General features: G+C 35.5%; 1 protein-coding gene across 4 annotated transcripts in view; it reads right to left on the reverse strand.

Annotated features, from left to right (window-relative positions):
• Window positions 1-13113: 13113 nt before the first annotated feature.
• The window catches only part of LOC137615478 (uncharacterized), a 192594-nt gene continuing 186550 nt past the window's right edge, over window positions 13114-19157 (reverse strand). For all 4 annotated transcript variants that reach the window (XM_068345391.1, XM_068345387.1, XM_068345389.1 and 1 more), the window contains one exon: window positions 13114-18342. In XM_068345391.1, coding sequence (XP_068201492.1) covers window positions 14785-18342 — 3558 coding nt within the window. In that variant the 3' untranslated portion in view covers window positions 13114-14784. The remainder of the gene's footprint in view (window positions 18343-19157) is intronic.

Here is a 19157-nt window from a genome sequence, read left to right on the forward strand (position 1 = left end):
AATTAACGAGTTGTTTTTTGCAGCAAGTTTAGATTAGATAGAGGACAAAGTTAACTAAACCTTCCATACTATGATTTACAATGAATAGATATAGGGCATTATATAACAGTTTTCTTGTACATAAAGACTACACATATGTACGTACATACATTAATGTATAGGATACACATTCATATAAGGTTCCACTAAATACCCGAAAGGATATAAAACGGTTTGCTCTGCACCATGGAGTTTGAAATTATCAAACACTTCCCGGATCCCCTCAAAATGGTAAATTTTTGCTCCAAAATGCAAATTGTCAATATAGGTAGTTACAAAATCAGTCCATCCTACGAGAGGAATTACAAAATATTTTGATATTTATTTAAGGTAAAAGTAACGACATTAACAAGATAAAATGGGTGTTTAAATTCCATATAAGGCCTCGGTACACAATCCCTACGTAAATTTTCCAATACTGGAATTGGATAATTTTCCCTGTTCAGTCAAGTTGAACAGGACCATCTATGAACTTACCAATTACCCATATCACTAGCTTTATGAAATCAGCATTTCAACCTATAACGAAATGTGAATTTATCGCACAAAAAAAAAAATAGAAAAAAAAAAAAAAATGAATGGAAATCACAGTCCTAATATATAATGACCCTTCAGACAAAAACGGCCGAAATTCGAACGATCTGATAACGAGACGAGACTAGGCCTACTCATCAAATTAAATAATAACCCTGAATAAGAAGTACCTTAATTAAAACATGAGGAAATCGTATTACCTTTAAAAATCCTCAAGAAGTTTACACACGATGAGATTCCAAAACCCCAAAATGATATGATTGTTAGAAAATACACTGTTCACTGATCCATGGTTACGTTTGTACTAAATGTATCAGCCAATCAGAGGCGTCGTTGAAGTTTCGCTTACAAAAATGGAAAGTAAGACTTCTTATTGGCTCAGACTAACAAGGAATCTCAAAGTTCGAAGTGTAATTCCAAGCACTGTTACGTCCATGCTAACAGGGTGACATCTATTGGTAAAGGGAATAAAAAAAAAAAAAAAGTCGATTATTTTTCTGAAATGTAAAATTTACCGAAATAATAACATCTAGATAAATAATTATTTGAATTCACAATAGAAAATAGTTATACTAATATTTATATGTAAAAGATAACAGAACGAACAGAAAACTCTTAGGTTACATAAACCACTTCATTTAAACACGCTCGCAAGTATAATTACAAAAAAAATTGATTAATCATCAACTAAAAAAAAATAAGTTTCTAGAAAAGCGACAACCTTACGATGTTTAGTATAATTGAAGCAAGCCTTAATTTTTTCAACATTTATAAAATTGATGACTAGAAAAATACAAAACCCGAAAGAAAACTTAATTTTCTGTCACCATCAACAAGAAATTCGATTCATATCTTTAAAGTTATGAAACCACAAATCACCAAAGACAATATTAAAGTTTTATTTTTACGGAATTTTAACTAGGAACTTGAGAGAGTCCAAATAAAGCAGAAAAGGGTGAACTAATAGCACGAATGCACATAAAAATCTGAGAATGCATATTTTCTAGATATTCCTTTTGAACCCTGTAAAGCCCATATATATATATATATATATATATATATATATATATATATATATATATATATATATATATATATATATATATACGGTATATATATAGATAATTCACAGAGGCACCTTAGGAGCTGCATCAATCATAACGGTGATATTGATAGCTCAAAGTTGCATGTCAAGGACAATCCAATGCTCTATTCAAGACGAAATTAATTCATCCACGCAGATAACATTCCTTAATAGTGCCTTAAACAATGCAAGGTGAGTGGGGTCACTACGATTTCATGCCTATAGTACTGTGTTTACACACACATATGCACACTTACACACACACACACACTTTGGAGTAAAAGAGATGTTATTGGATAGCAGGATGGAAGTAAGGAATTGAGGATGAAGACACCGCTGAAGGCTAGCGAGTTGCAACTATTCTTCGAACTGATGCTGCAAAATCCCCCGACTAGGCTAATGCCTACAGTGTACCGCGTGAGATGAACTGGCGGCACTAGCCCTTGCACTAGCCCCCTTAGGAATCACTGTTAAAAGTGGTTGACGCATTCTACTTAAAAGACTGAGGGGAAGCAGAACACTTAAGACTTTACGAGGAAAATAACAAAACAAGTCTGGTTCGGTTTGCATTTCCAAGACAAAACTACTTTTTAAACTAACATTCCTTTAAACATATCAGTGATTTTTTTTTTCAAGTTTCAAAATCGATTCATGCAGATTTATAAGTATTGTACTTGTAACTCAAGACAGAAATAAGCAGTCATAAATATAACTATTTTAATAGTCCCTAGCCACAGACCTTGTGTCCTTTTTATTAGATGAGCCGTTTATAAAAAAAGAAATGCAGATTCACAAGTATTGTAACTCAAGACAGAAATAAGCAGTCATGAATATGTTTACTTTGATAGTCTCTAGCTATAGGCCTTGTGTGCTTAGTATTAGATGGGCCGTTTATATAAAAAAAAAAGAAAAAAAAATATCTTCACGATTTCCTTATTTACGGAAACGGTCCCAACATTAATTGGGTCTCTTTTCATCATATACAGACCATTTCTTTCTCTCGTCATATTCATAAGGATAATAATCAGGTATCAATAATTCCTCAGTCATAGAGTTCACCGTAAAAACAAGATTGGTTGTCGATAATTCAACCACGACAATTAAATAAATTTAAAATACACAGTTGCCCTTGGAATTTGTCGGATTGTGAAATGTCCTCGATTTCTCATTCCTAAGGTGTTTTTTGCAGCTTAACTATTCTCGAGACCTCCTTTCTTGGTACAATTGGCTTCATTAATTCCGATACACTGTTGTGCCCTTAGTCTCCCGTGAAGTGTACTGGAATTAATGAGGCCAACTGTACCACGTCACTTTTCTATCTCTCATTATCCCCTTAAGCTCCGCCCACATCTCATTCTTATCGAATATTAGCTCGCGTCTCCTTGTTTGATATCCCCGTTTCGTTAAGAGAGAGAGAGAGAGAGAGAGAGAGAGAGAGAGAGAGAGAGAGAGAGAGAGTCAAATGTTGGCTCCCGTCTACGTCTAGTTTGCTTCGTTGTTTGATAATATCTCCGTTCCGTTCTCACCCAGAGAGAGAGAGAGAGAGAGAGAGAGAGAGAGAGAGAGAGAGATAGAGAGAGATAAGGTCACATATGCGACATTCCAATGAAGACCACCCTTGAGTACCAGACGACCTTTTAGCACAACTGTAAAGAGCTGCATCTAAAAAAGAAAAAAATAACTTTGTTAGTTATTGCAATTTTCTTTGATGCGTGTTTTGCTGCCTTTCAATATATTATTATTATTATTATTATTATTATTATTATTATTATTATTATTATTATTACATGCTAAGCTACGACCCTAGTTGGAAAGCAGGATGCTATAAGCACAGGGGCTCCAACAGGGAAAATAGCCCAGTGTGGAAAGGAAACAAGGAAAAATAACAATAAATATTTCTTAAATAAACTATGAAAACTTAAACAAACAAAGAGGAAGAGAAATAAGGCAGAATATTGTGTCTGAGTACACCCTCAAGCAAGAGAACTCTAACCCAAGACAGTGGAGACAATGGTACAGAGGCTATGGCCTTACCCAAGATCAGAGAACAAAGGTTTGATTTTGGAGTGTTCTAGAAGATCTGCTCACCAGAGAAACTAATTTCCTAACGATATAGAGTGAGATGAATTGTTAATTGTCATCAATTTTCCTAACGGGATAATTGCAGATTTTATTCTGTAAGTCCTCTATGATTCAAAGTAGAGAGAGAGAGAGAGAGAGAGAGAGAGAGAGAGAGAGAGAGAGAGAGAGAGAGAGAGAGAGAGAGAGTATTTGGGCCATCTAGTATGGTGCTGGAGCCGGGAAGGTCTTTCATCTGCGAAACGCAACAGGAAGTGAAAATTTTTATCTCGAGAATACAATGCCTCAAAATAGAAAGTCAAACAAAGACACTCCCGAAGGATAATTTTGTGACGAATGCTTATTCAAAATAAGATTATTACTTGCTAAGCTACAACCCTAGTTGGAAAAGCAGGATGCTATAAGCCTAGGGGCTCCAACAGGGAAAATAGCCCAGTGAGTAAAAAAAGGAAATAAATATTTTAAGAACAGTAACATTAAAATAAATATTTCCTATATAAACTATAAAAAATTTAACAAAACAAGAGGAAGAGAAATTAGATGGAATAGTGTGCCCGAGTGTACCCTCAAGCAAGAGAACTCTAACTCAAGACGGCGAGTTAAAGAAAGTCTAGGTAAAACAAAATTTACTGGGAGCTTCAGTGCTGGCAATTTTTACTTAGCAAGTAGTTTTTGAACCAGCTGTAGGCTTACGTAGTATATCATATAATTCTACAGGGAAATTTCATAAGTAGCCTGTAGCTTTTCTTGGAGTTTGTTTATAGCCTCTGTACCATAGCCTTCAACTGTCTTTGGTTAGAGTTCTCTTGCTTGAGGGTGCACTTGAGCATATTATTCTATTATACTTCTCTTCCTCATGTATTTTCTTGAGTCCTTTATAGTTTATATATGAAAATTTATTTCAATGTTATTGTTATTAAAATGTTTTAATTGTTCATTACGTCTATTTATTTATTTCCTTTCCTCACTGAGTTATTTTTTCTTGTTGGAGCCCTTGGTCTTTTAGCACCCTGCCTTTTCAACTAGGGTTGTAGCTTAGCAAATAATAATAATAATAATAATAATAATAATAATAATAATAATAAAGTAATCGTCTTCTATAGTCTATTCATGTAGCTTTATAGTCAAATATTGAGGAATACGGAAAGGAATGGAATATGGAAGCATCACACAAATGTATTTAAGGACATCTAAATTAACGACTTGCCGTTATTAGTTCACATCAATCTCGTGACTTTTTAATATCAACAGAAAATGGGAATTTACTACCAGTTGGTGGTCAATTCACGCCACATGTTTACCACTGTTAACTATTTCCCGGTTTTGCATAATGTAAAACAACTTAGAAGTAATTATTTCCTTTTCCGCCTTAGAGTTGGGAGAAGTATTGTAGTTAACGATGCTGTAAGGTTTATCAGTTCATTCGTAAGTAATCACTATTAGCCCTACCATAATTGCCTTGCTCTCAACTAGTCTAAACATTTATTATTATTATCATTATTATTATTATTATTATTATCACTTGCCAAGCCACAACCCTAGTTGGAAAAGCAGGATGCTACAGGCGTTAGGGCTCCAACGGGGAAAATGGCCTTGTGAGGAAAGGAATTAAGGGAACTATAAGAGAAGTAATTAAAAATTAAAATAAAATATCTTAAGAACAGTAACACCATTAAGATGAATATTTCCTATATAAAGTATAAAAAAAAATAAAAAACAAGAGGAAGAGAAACGAGAAAGAATAGTGTGCCCGAGTGTACCCTCAAGACATTTGGTTATATGCCTTTACCGGTATTAAGAAGAAAAATTACATTTATGAGATTCATCACCATATATAATCATAAATAAGAAAGGGAGCAAATTTCTAGCTTAACTTATCTCATAAACTGAACAGAACTTCAACACAAACTCCTTCAGGTATGTATAAAGAAGTGTCCTTAAAAATTAAGAAAAAAGGAAAAAAAAAAAGAAAAAAAAAAAGGAAAACATTGTATTCCAGAGGCGACATAAAAATTCCAAATTTTTCAGTTGATTGTGATGGCTATCATTGAAAATCAAAACAATTGGGCTATACCTTTTATATTGATTTCAGCTGTTTTATTATTATTATTATTATTATTATTATTATTATTATTATTATTATTATTATTATATGCTAGGCTACAACCCTAATTGGAAAAGCAGTACGCTATGAGTCCAGGGGCTCCAACCGGGAAAATAGCTCAGTGAAGAAAGGAAAAAAGGAAAAATAAAATATTTTAGGAATGGTTTCAACATTAAAATAAACATCTATATAAACTATAAAAATTTGAACAAAACAAAAAGAGAAATTAGATAGCATAGTGTGCCCGAGTGTACCCTCAAGCAAGAGAACTATAACCCAAGACCGTGGAAGACCATGGTACAGAGGCTATAGCACTACCCAAGACTAGAGAACAGTGGTTTGATTTCAGAGTGTCCTTCTCCTAGAAGAGGAATATAATACAAACTAAAGAGAAAAGAGACACCGCAAGAAGTTTTATGGATGTTGTCATCACCAAGAGCTCAGATGACATGAGAGATTAAACGAGATGACAGAATATAATGCCAAGGATGATGGGCTATGTGGCACAGTGACACAAAACCGTCATCCTTGATACTTGGTGGAGCAAATAATTGGTAACATGGGATACTGTGTTAACAAGAACGACTTTCGTATTTTAAAGGAGGGACTTCAGAGATACGTTATCAGTGAGAGTAGCTTTCATGTTTTTAAGTAATCATTCTATTTATGGCGCGTGCACTTGTAAAACGAGAGCGCTCTAGTAGCGACTAAAAATGAGGTTAACATGACCTGGCTACAAAATTTATAACCTCTTGTAATAATTTCATCCTTTCATAGACATCACTTGCTGAACTTGGCAATAAAATGTACTACTTAAAACACACAAGCTATATGCCACTTTTCATCAATGGGCCCAGGTAATAAAAGGTTATCTAAATAGCATACTTTAATTCAATCCAAATTGTGTGCTGTTGTTAGATTTAACAAAAATAGATTTTGAAAACATTTGTTAAAAAAAATAAGTCGAGAAGGAGAGCTACAGGAAGTCTGCAAATTTAATTAAATTCATGAAATTTGGACTCGGAACAAGCACTGGGAAAGTTCAGCCACTTCATGCTTTAAATGGAGAACGAATATCTATATATAGCCGTATTAAAAATCAAAATAAACAATATATTCTCTATTTATTAAAAAGGGATCAATTACAATTAACTTTATTGACAAACCTGCTCGGTAGAAGTAAACAGGGACAAATTTCCCATTTCCATTTAGTAATAAATACCTATGGGTGACATGAGTGTCTTAATACACAATCTCGATAAAATCATGCTAGTCTTCTTTTATAGGGGGATTCGAAAACTGCTATTTTTAAATGAATAATCTAATAACCTTTAATTCATTTATTACGGTATTAATCACACCATCCACGCTACCCTGCCACTTACTGTATTTAAAGGTTTGAAGGTTTAAAAGTCGCTCATGAATGGCAGAGGCAAGGGACAGTGACAGTGCCCTATCGAGCAGGACAATGGCCTAGAAACTGACCATTTATACATATGATCAGTGCCCAAGCCACCTTTCCACCCAAGCTAGAACCAAGGAGGGCCAGGCAATGGCTGCTGATGACTCAGCAGATAGACCTATAGGCTCCCACCAAAGCCCCATCCTTAGCTCAAAAGGACGGTGAGATTGCAGCGACCAAAGGTATGAACAAGTTTGAGCGGGACTCGAACCCCAGTCTGGCGTTCACCAGTCAGGGACGTTACCACAACCCAATGAAATTATGGCCCACTAGCTGAAAAACTTCATGTAATCTCAGCCTTGTTTCCACCTCTCTCTATGGGTTGGTGTGAATTGAATTGAATATAGGATTTAGGCTATGGGTTGGATCTATGAATTTGGGCTACAATGCACAGCACTGGGGTCTGTGAAGTCATTCAGCACCCATGTACGGTTGGCTTCATTATTTCCGGTACACTTCTTGGGAAGCTAAAGAAATGTCTAACAGCTGTATATTGTAGAAGGTAACACTGCGTCAGGCAAAAGAGAAACTTTGCCAACATTTCCTATAAAACGAAAGTCGCCGATCAAAAGTATTTCTATTAACTTTACAAAGTACGCTTGTAAGTAAATAATAATATTTCTATATATCACTTCATTAAATTAATCAAAATGTTCAGTAAATGTTTTACTAGAAGCATTAACAACAGTCTCTTTTGCTGAGTACAGCGTTACCTGCTACAATTTACAACTGTCAGATGTCTTCTAAGCTTTCCATGAAGTGTACCGGAATTAATGAAGACAACTGTACAGCAGGGGAAAAAACCCACATTTGCAGTGTATGGTCAAAGTTATGGAAGCTGGACAGCAATATGGAAGAAAATAAGCAGGAACAGAGGCATAGTAGAAGGTTAAAAATGGTGTGCAGCTAGGGACCGAAGGGACTCTGCAAAGACCTTCAAGTAATACTTGTATGCACTGCTTGAGGTGCACTTATGGCACTAACCACCCCCCCCCCCCCCCCAACAGGGGTATCCCTAAGTGTGCTGGTACCACAGCAAACTTGACCTTGAACTGTTCATGTGAATGCACTTCTTGTATCCTTTTGCAACAGACCATCAATAGCTTTAGTGAAGATAAAAGCCGGCTGAAACCAGAATATACAAGTTTTCACCAACACTTCCTGGGTTACAAAGATCTGATAGCTTTTATCATTGTATACTTTTCTGCTTTGAAGATGGATCATGGTGGAGTATTTTTCTTAATTATGGCATCTACAGCTAAAACAATATCCTATCCTGATATTTGACTTGGCTCCATCAGTAAAAATATTTTGCCCTCAAGGCCGACGAGTGTCTATAAAATTAATAATAAAAATTTTACTGGATCTGCATTTCTTCCCAAGAGCAGTTAAGCACACTTCCATGAATAGTTGGTACAGTACTTGAGAAAAGACACCATTCCGTGTGTTTTCGGCTTGTGTGATTAGTTCACGGTTTATCTTTTTGTGACCTCAATGTACGTTGTCTGAATGTCCACTGCCAAGTCTGAATGTCCACTGCCAGACATCTAGATCAAGTGTGAAGTAAACTGAGTTTGGGTCACCTTTTTCTGGCCTCTCCTCTTAAAGGGAGAGCTATGCGGCTACTTTAAAAAGGCAGCTAAGTCGCACATCCAGCAGCCAAAGAAAAGTGTCACTCCAGTCCACTTGCCAGAAAATTAATTCAACATGCAACATCCTTCATGCGGGTTTCGAGCCAAGAGCTGCCAGTCTCAAACCGGATCTGCTCCATCATCAAAGGAACTTGAAAACTGATTATAACTTCATGGAAATGAAGAACAAAGTGCTTTCCCAGTGAAATTATTAAGGCAAGATGAATGCTTGGGCAGAACTATCCAGTGTCAGATGACACATACAAACTTTATTGCAGGGGGCCAGCTTAGAGTCACAAAAGTAAGTATCAAGGGCTTACCTAAAGATTTTGGGGTCCAGGGGTCTGAGTTAGTAAAGATGACCCCCCTCCCCGGTGAGTTGGTGGTAATTTTAAACGTATAATAACATATTTTTTAACGCTTCTTTGGAGGCAAGGGGGGGCATTTTCAAAAAGGCCCCAGCGCCTTGTCCACACTTAGCTATGCCACTGGTAAGTATCCTGACTCAACACCTATTCCCAGTAGATGCTTAAGCCTAAGGGAAGCACCTGTACTCTTCATATGAAGGAGACTAACCCACAAGGTAGAAGGACCACACACTTGGGTAAGCCCATAAACCAAGGTGTGCCTTGGTGTAAACAAGTAAGAATTATAGTACTATTGGTGAATGGTGTACTTGTGCTATCCTATAAGGATGCTACTGCCCTATTAACAAAGGTGCCAAAACTCCTGACATCCCCATTCATCAGTGGGTTTATATAAATTGCTAGAAAAGCACTCGGCATTCATAACCCCTTCGCTCAGCCAGGACTTATCCACGATGGGCATTGGCCACCTGAAAAAAATTATCCTCTAGAATTTTATCCCATAAAGAATTCTTACAGAATAACCACTTTTTATCTGCACTGAAGATAGCTAAAAGAGCTGGTAATTCAAACTAGTATATCTCATAGATCATAAATTTCCCAGGTTTATAACCCTTGCCGTAAATAGGAACCTAACCGCATATCCTATCAATGGACTGGGCTTATATAAAATGTTAGGAAAATACTTACTTACCAGAGCCTCTGATTAGCAAGGATTTTAGTGAAGATGAACCTTGGCCAACTGAAAAAAATTTACCCCCCCAGGACTTTTATCCAAAAAAGAATGATGACACAGTAGCCCTCTTTTACGTGTGCTAGAGGTTAGGTTGCAAAGGAATTTGGAATGTAAGTGCATCTCTTGCATCTTACATCCCCTAGTTGTTGGGGATGGGATATATTCTCACTTCTAGTGGGTATGCACACACAAAATGCTTTCATCTTTCTAATTAGCAAGGACTTGAGTTAAGATGGACCTTGACCACAGGAATAAATTTCTCCTCAGGTAGCCACTGCTTATGTGTATAGGAAGTAGTGAAGAAAGTTGCTCGTCTTCACCCTATCTGGTCAACCTGAGCCAACATGGCTTCTATTCATCCTACATTCTCTTATATTAATCCTTTAACTAGTCTCTCCTAATATATTTTGATTAGGACCCTTAACACCTACTTTGACATGGCAGGAAACTTCCTTTGTAGCCAAGATTGAACACCTACTAAACAATACCCAAACACTGGTTCTATCATGGTGCATAACTTTGGATCGATGCTGTGCTTAGACCTGACAGAGGCAACACTTTCTTCCTTCTAAAGGAGAAAGTCCTTGATTTCAGTTGGTGCTCGTCAACTTCGCAGTATTTTGAATTACACAAGAGTCCACTTTCTCTGTTATTCCAACAATTTATTCTCTTGCCTTTCAAGGTATGCATCATTGATCTTGGATGGTCGTATTTTCTGTTCCTTGCTTCTCTTGTTCTCTTGCTCCCTCTAACAAACTATAATTTGCATTATAGTATTTGCACAAGGAAATTGTTCTTTAACGCTTTAAGTGTTTTTTAAGTTTACATTTAACAATCTTCTCATTCACTTTAACTTTTTTACAGAAAATTTTTCATGATAGTTGAGCTACAAGCAGTTTCTCATCTAATTTTGATTTTTCTGCTTTTCTGAAATGATGAATCTCGTGTTTCATATCCTCAGGAATGATTTTTGTTCTAAAGTTTCTTCAATTTGTTCTTTATCTTCTTCGATGTTTCCTTTATCATCATAATGATTCCCTAGTTCCTTTTCCTCACATTTTTTCCTTCACTTTCTCCCATTTCCTTCTCAAGTTCCTCACCCTTTCAAGATTCTTCCTCTACACCTTGTTCTACATTAACTTTCCCAAATTTGTATAAAATTTCTGAACATGATATATTGTGTGATATGTTGGACGTACAGTTTAAATGAAATGAATTGTCATTTGACCACCTCTTTTCTTCAAAATTTACAAATAATTAATAGTACAGTATACTGATCTGATTGTTCTGATGCAAAAAGTTAGATTATCAAATTTTGAAATTCTATAGAATGGGAGAGGGCAAGATTTTAGCCGATTATTATGCTGTCTTTCATTCAATCCTGTCTATGTTACTAATGAATCTATTCAATAATTTTTAAGACTACCGTAGAAAATCTTTTAATTGTTGTCAGGTAAGGAATTGCGATACACTATCACCAGCATTAGCAATATTTATCTTGCGACAGCTTCATACAGCCTCTTGGAGAAGATCAAATGGCAAAATCTGTCTAGCACAGTATTCAAAAGCCTTTTTCCCTAGACTGCTTTAATTGTTCTAAAGTACCATATGATGGTATGCAATTAGATAACTGAATTTTTACATTACTATGATTGCATAACAAGCACTGGAATATAAACAATCTCCAGTGTGACACTTAAAAGTCTTTACTATATTACGGACCGACCAAGGGAATGGCTCGTGCCAACAAGAACTGTTGGCTGTAATCAACAACAACAGGTATGGAGAATTGGAAGATCTCAACTGATGACACTATGTTATGGGGGTTGATAAAATATGAGGCAATAACTTCTTCATTTACGCAACAAATTATTGTTGTTAACTACTGGTTCATCTTCGGATCATTTTGGACAAGTTTAAAGATACCTTGGAGTAGTTCAATCAACTCACACCATCACCAAACATTTACATTCTATTTTTCTTATTATTTTTTAGTTTAACCAAATCACATCTGGGTCACAGTGGGATGGCTCAAAAGGTTTGTTTATTGTTAAATGTTCCCTCAACTGATTCTTTTCCAATACTTGACATATACTTTTGGTTTTATATTGTACTCCACTTTAGTGTTACTGTTTATTCACCAAATATCTACCGGTCAACAAACAAAATATTTGTGGTAAGAAACTTGAACCAACATCAGCTTTTGTTTCAAAAAACACCTCAGAATATCTTCTATAAGACTGGCATGCGAAAATCTGTGTTAAGGTAACTTGGACCAACTTACCTTAGGACCAAAAGATATTCAACATGAAATATGCTTAAACATTATTGGTATACCATGACATGAAACTAATTTGTAAGCACAGTATACTGTACAACAAAACCTACATTACCTCACAGATAAAGACTATGGAATATCCTGATTGTTATTAAAAATAAGTTTAATAGAATTTAAACTTACTTTCTCTCTCTTTAGTGAATCAGCTAACCTTGATGAATAATGAAAAATATAATTTTTGTTCAAGAAAATTAAATGCACTAACATGGGGACAGCATTAGACAAAAACTATACAAACAATTTAAATCTGCAGTAAATACAGAATTGATGAGTGAGCCATATATACATACCATATAAATAACAGAATACTTATAATAAAAAAAAAAACGATTTCATTACTTACCTGTGGTCAACCTGGCTTCCTTGGCAAAGATCTCTCTCTCTCTCTCTCTCTCTCTCTCTCTCTCTCTCTCTCTCTCTCTCTCTCTCTCTCTCTCTCTCTCTCTCTCTCTCTCTCATTAAAACTATTTCTAACCTCCCTCACTTTAATGACTTTCCACTCCTATTATGTTATGATCGTCGATGCCATCTGTGGTATTCTATGTTAAAGGATGAAAAGGGAGTGCTTTTCAACAAATAATGTCTCCAGTGATACTGAGATGAGAAACAATTCAAAGTTAGCACAGCTCATCCAACTAAAGGATTACTTAAGCATTAAGGAGATACTGTAGCTGTAGTTTATAACCTATGATAAAGAAATCTATAAGTAATAGATTTGATTTCATTAAATGAAATTACCAATAAAAATAAAAGGATAACTTTATTTTTGCTTAGAGATGTGATGCTATAATATCTTTAAATAAATAATCAGCCACAACTACAAGTCAAGTGATGACATTTATCAAACTTTAATGGTTATGACTACTTATTCATTTAATCATATACTCTCAAATATTGTTACATGCACATCTATTAAATTGTGAGTCCAAACACTTTTATTTTTATTGGTTCAAGTGTTCTTCCATAACTAAACAGAATCTCATTTGGCAGATTATTTTATGAGTGGTCACAATGGTTGTAACAAAGGCCAGTTATATTTGTGGGGATTTGAATTGTCTTGGTCTGAACTGTTTTGCATTTAGTGTACAGTATTTGTGTACCAAACCTCTACACTGTCCAGCAGTTTACAATCCACTCATGATTGTGTGTACAGTATTGAAGACACAATTGCTCTTCTTTTATTACCAGGATGATGTATTGTTCTACAGAATACAGAACACGATTCTGGCAATCCTTTGCATTCAAATCTTCCAAGTCTATACCATCCACCATGTAGCATTATATATGCAGTCCTTACTTTTCTTTTATGATGCTTATTACAAAAAGATTCGAGAAGTTTTACTTCTTCTGTGATCTAATTGCAGAATGATCCTCCTAATTATACAGGTGGAATGAATTAAATTGAAAATAAAATTATACAGGTGGAACTTGAAAATATTGTACAAAGATTTCTTTGTTGAGAAGATTAACTGTACTATATAGAAATTTAAGCCATATGGCCTGTTACTAGGATCACAGCCATAATTCAATGTAAATGTTTTACTTGCCTTTAGCTCTATTTCTTTTATTTCTCATTTACACTATTTTCTTTATTCACCATTATCATTTAACATAGGCTATGGTGCTGAGTTGCTTTCCCTATTGGGATCCTATAGCTTGTAACATTACATTTCCAAGCTAGGGTTCAATCCTGGCTTGTAGTAGTACTAGTAATATTAAGTTTAAATAGTTAATCAAGGAGAGAAATCACCACAAAAAAGCTAACTCCAGATTATACTGAGTAAAAGAGGCACTACACAGGAACCACACAAAAATGTTACGAGGATAAAGCAGTCTTGACAAAATTTAAAACTTGCAGCTTTGAAAGCATATTTATGGCTGCAGCATCTGACTGCTGCTATAAAACCTATGGTTTAAATACCATTCATTAAGAAAATATCTATATACAAATCAAATACTAATCATTCAAGAACACACTTTGAAGCCAATATTGGTGAATGATAAAAGGAAAAATTAAAGATATCTATTCCATTCAATCATCTTTAACCAAGATAAACTAAATTTAAAAAATTAAAGAAAACCTAACTAGACAAGCACATACAAATTACTTGGGTATGTGATAAACAAAATTTGGTGACTTTTAACATAAAAGATACCTAGACAAATGAATGAACTTTCTTGTATCAGTGAGAGAACAGTACATGAATTATTTTAATTTTTTCTATATTGGACTTGTAAGATTAACATTTACCTTCTTTTAAATCCTAAAAGTTTTTCAGTGAAAAAGTAGGAATATCTAAAACAAAATTATACTGTATAGAATTTCAAACTAAAACAGAACTCCTTCCCATACTAACCTTATATGAATACAATGACCGAAAATCCAAAATCTCTGAGATATAGGAATGCGAGTTACATAGGTAGTAAATATGGACTACTGGGATACATGTCATATAAATATGGAGAAGGGGCCAGACTTGAGTGTTGACTTACCTGGTTAAATGTTATGGAAGCATGTCTTACAGGTTGGTTGAATGCTAAGAGGCTAGGCCTTACAGGTATATTATAACAATTTTGCCCCATATAATAATGGGGAGGATTTGCACGATATGGATATGCTTGAGACATCAGAGGACAGCCTGTCCGGAAAATGTCCCTGTTCTGGTTTCCTGCATGAATTGGAAAAGGGTGCCTATTTTGAATTCCTAAAATATGGTCAACAGGATGAGGCACAACACTAAAGTTGTTTTGTGTTTTAAAATTTATACCGGGCAAGTCAGACAAGCACATATTGCCTTTTATTTCTGGTTGGTGTAATACATCATTAAACCTAACCATAGTTTCTTTACTATTCACGAGAGTATTTTGATTATTCTGCAGACTCTGATCACCCAGAAACTTTGTGTTGACATTATGATCCCCCTCCCTTTTCGCACTGGAAGGATTTTTGGAGCACACAGGATCAATACTCTGACCTGAGGGAAACCTGAGAAATTCTTCAACCTGGTCAAGGGCCAACTCTGTGTTTGTGGGATATCTTCCAGATACATCCTTGGCATTATGATCATTGCTAGAACTCGAATTAGAAGGCATCTTCACATCTGCGTTATTTCTAACTGGTAAGGAAGGGTTTTCAAAATTCCTTGCATGACATGAATGCTTCCCAGCCAGTAAATTACTTCTTTGTTCTCTTTTCTGAACAATTATATTTTCAATCTGCATTTTCTTTTCTTTATATCTTTTCCTTAATTCAAAAATAACATCAGTCAGTTTCTCTAAGTGATGATGCATTGATAGTAAAGTACTATCAGTGTAATTGCTTACAATAGTCTTATATTCCTGCTTCTTTAATTGCAAGCCTAAGTTCAATAGTTTTAATTCCTGCAATAGTTGCTCATATTCTTGAATATCCAGTGAGGAACATAGATCACCAGGGTACTCATTTCCCTTTTTTTCTTTTTCATCTACACAAGAAGGTGTTATTTGAGATGAGTCTGGGGATGAATTTCTCAAACTTATTCTGTTGACTGGTGAATGGTGCAATATTTCCTCTTCCGTACATTTTCCTTCTTCAAGTTTCTGTTCAACGAAACTGTATATTTTTTCCTCATTTCCCCCTTTTCCTATAGCTACCTCTTCTTTACTTACTTCTGATTTGCATCTGTTGTTGGTCCTTTCACCTGTATCCTCTTTCAAACTGTCTTTGCATGCGTTATGACAAGGCACCCTTGAGTTTCCTTCTGTTTGGGGACATGGGTTTTTATTGGGATTAATCCCTCCTTCAAAACATGGACCCATCTTACTTCCATTCATGTCTGATTTATTCACGTGTGTTTTTCTCAGCTCAACTTCCTCTAAAAATGTTCCCGGAAACTTTGCATGTAAAGACAGGGAATCTTTTACATCTGCCGTTCCAAGGTCCTTGCCCATGTTTCTTGCTTTACATCCACCATACGCTTCAAGATATTTTACTATAGCAATATCAGTGCTGTCGAGATGCCGAGCCGTTTTAAGCTTATTCTTCAACATTTCCAGAATGATATCTTTTTTTTGTAAGATCATTTTCCACTCAAGTTCCTTGTTAGAATCCTTTCTATTAGTGTCCACAGCCTTCTTATCCAAGAATCTCCATTGCAAATTATCACTGACCAAGCAACTATTGGCTGACCCAAGTTGACCATCAAACAAACTTTTGTTCTTCTCTACACTTTCACTTATATCTTTATAATTATCTTCATAAATTTTTTGAATGTCAGGAACATGAAATAGTAGAGAACCATGATTACTGTTAGTTTGACTAACATCATTCTGGGGGTAATTAACATTTCTTTTATTCAAGCTCCTATCACTTGGCTCATAATCCTTTCCGCTCAATTTTCCAGAACCATTAATTGAATGAAACTCTCGTTCAAGTTCTTTAAAACTGGATGATGTTGAAATGCAAGTAGTTCCTGCACTTTGATTTTCATTTGTTATTGAAGTTTCTTTTAGCAAATAGAGCTCATCTGGTGACTTTTTCCCAGACAAACTATGACGCAAAATGTGTTCGTTCACAGGAGTGGTCATCGGGGTACCTGGCAGGACTGTAACATATGATGATATGCATGAACCATTCTTTCTAGGTCCAAGACTTCCACTACCAAGATCACTAGGTATCACATCTAGCATGCCAGAAACATCTTCATTTTCTGATAATGGAATAAAATGGCTTGCCCCATCACTGAAAGAAGATGACTGAGGAGTAAAAGCACAAGAGCAATTGTCATATTCTTTTTCACTGACAGTAATAGATTGTTGTGTTGCAACAGAATGGATGGGATTTGACTTTTCTTGGCTTCCTGGGGTTACTGACTTATAAACAGGCAAATCAGAATTAATCTTATTGGGTTTACGCAATCCTCCCTGGTTAACGGTATTCTTCAACCATCTGGTGCGAGGCACATTCAGGCCTTGAGCTACTGAAGAAAAACTTTCAAGTTTACCAGTTCCACCAAAGCCTAAAATTTCGTTTGCACTTACAATGGGGGATATTTCACTCTTTTGAGGACAAAATTGAAACTGGTCGTCAACAGCTGTGTCTACTTTGGGATCATGAATATTATTGAAAGCATCATAGAAATCAGTATTTGGTTCTTGTTGTAATGCAGGATTAGTTAACACAGTATTACCAACTCCCCTTGTATCAAAATGTTTTGATGTTGCATTACCTCCAACTGAGCAATAAGATAAAGGTTTGGCAATAGGCAATCCAGTAATACATGGGGCTTGATTTGATTCGATAAAAAATTTATCTTCGTATACAGGTTGGAATTTATCATTTACGTTATTTTCTACATCTAATACTCCCATCGAGCTTGGTGACACGGTATCCACATTTTTAGTGAAAAATACTCCCTGAGAAATTGCTGGACAAATATCAGTACTTGGCCGATTGTTATCAAGTGGCAATGAAGATAATTTCTTTTCAAAGATAGAACCCTCACTGATCCTCCCATAGGTATTAGAAAACTCCGTAGGTTGGCGTATTTCTGAAAATCTTACTAAAGGAGTACTTTGCTTTTCATGTGACAATGAATTCATAGGGATCTCTGGCTGCAGTTTGTTCTGATTTACGTATGTAGCTGCCGTAATGAATTGTAAAGGATTGGTTACTATTTCTGATAGTCTATAGTCTACACAACTAACATCTAAAGCTGGTTTTGCATGTTCATTCACATAAGACTCCGAATTTGCAGACTTGCACCCATTCCCATTATATGTTGGTTTTATATTTTGAGGCACTTCAAAATTCAAGTTTCTTGAATTACTACAGTCTCTTTCAGAACAATTCTCTCTTCCATCAAACCCTGCAACTTTCAGATTTCTTGAGATATCAAAACTCAAATTATCTGTAGAAGAAAGGTTCTCTATAATGTTACTTTCCTTTGTAGTGGTACGAATTACTTCTTGTGAGTATTTCTGTATCAATTCCTGTAAATAAAAGACAATTACTTTCAGATTACAAATATGGAGTTTTTATGATAAAACAAAGTTTTATGAATACTTACCTGGAAGTTATATATATATATATATATATATATATATATATATATATATATATATATATATATATATATATATATATATATATATAGCTGATATCTCTAAATCGGCAAATTTTTTCAAAACGAGGCAACCGCCTTGTGGTGGTTGGGAGGTAGGTGGTAACACCCGTCACAGGGTGGTCCAAGGAATCATTCCCGTGTCCAAGACTTCAGTTCATCAATGCCCGACCTGTCTCCTGAGGGGAGGTGGGTGGGCCTTCGAATATATATATATAACTGCCAGGTAAGTATTCATAAAACTTTGTTTTATCATAAAAACTCCATTTTTATGAATAGTACTTACCTGGCAGTTATATATATATAGCTGATTCACACATTTGGAGGAGGGAAACAGACAGTAAACATCGTTGGGGAAACAACAAAAGAGTTGTAGGAGATAAAAACACCTTGATTCCTTGCCTGCTAAGGTAGCTGATTCAAAGGTACAGCCTTTAGAGTGGCTTTCCCTTAGGAGAGTTTATCCAGGAGTAAGCCTGCAAAACTGCAAAAAAAACCTCAATCGAGTCTGTCAAAGGGATAAGACCAACAACTTGACTAGACTTCAGAAACTACCTTCGCCCCATATAATAAAAACTGCAACCTTACTAAAACTAACCACCTAACCCTGCAACATAGACATAAACTATCTATCTAGACTGAGGGAACCGCACCACAAGACGAAGTCCTCAGACTATCATGAAA

Source organism: Palaemon carinicauda, chromosome 21, assembly GCF_036898095.1.
Source record: "Palaemon carinicauda isolate YSFRI2023 chromosome 21, ASM3689809v2, whole genome shotgun sequence".
Lineage (NCBI taxonomy): Eukaryota > Metazoa > Arthropoda > Malacostraca > Decapoda > Palaemonidae > Palaemon > Palaemon carinicauda.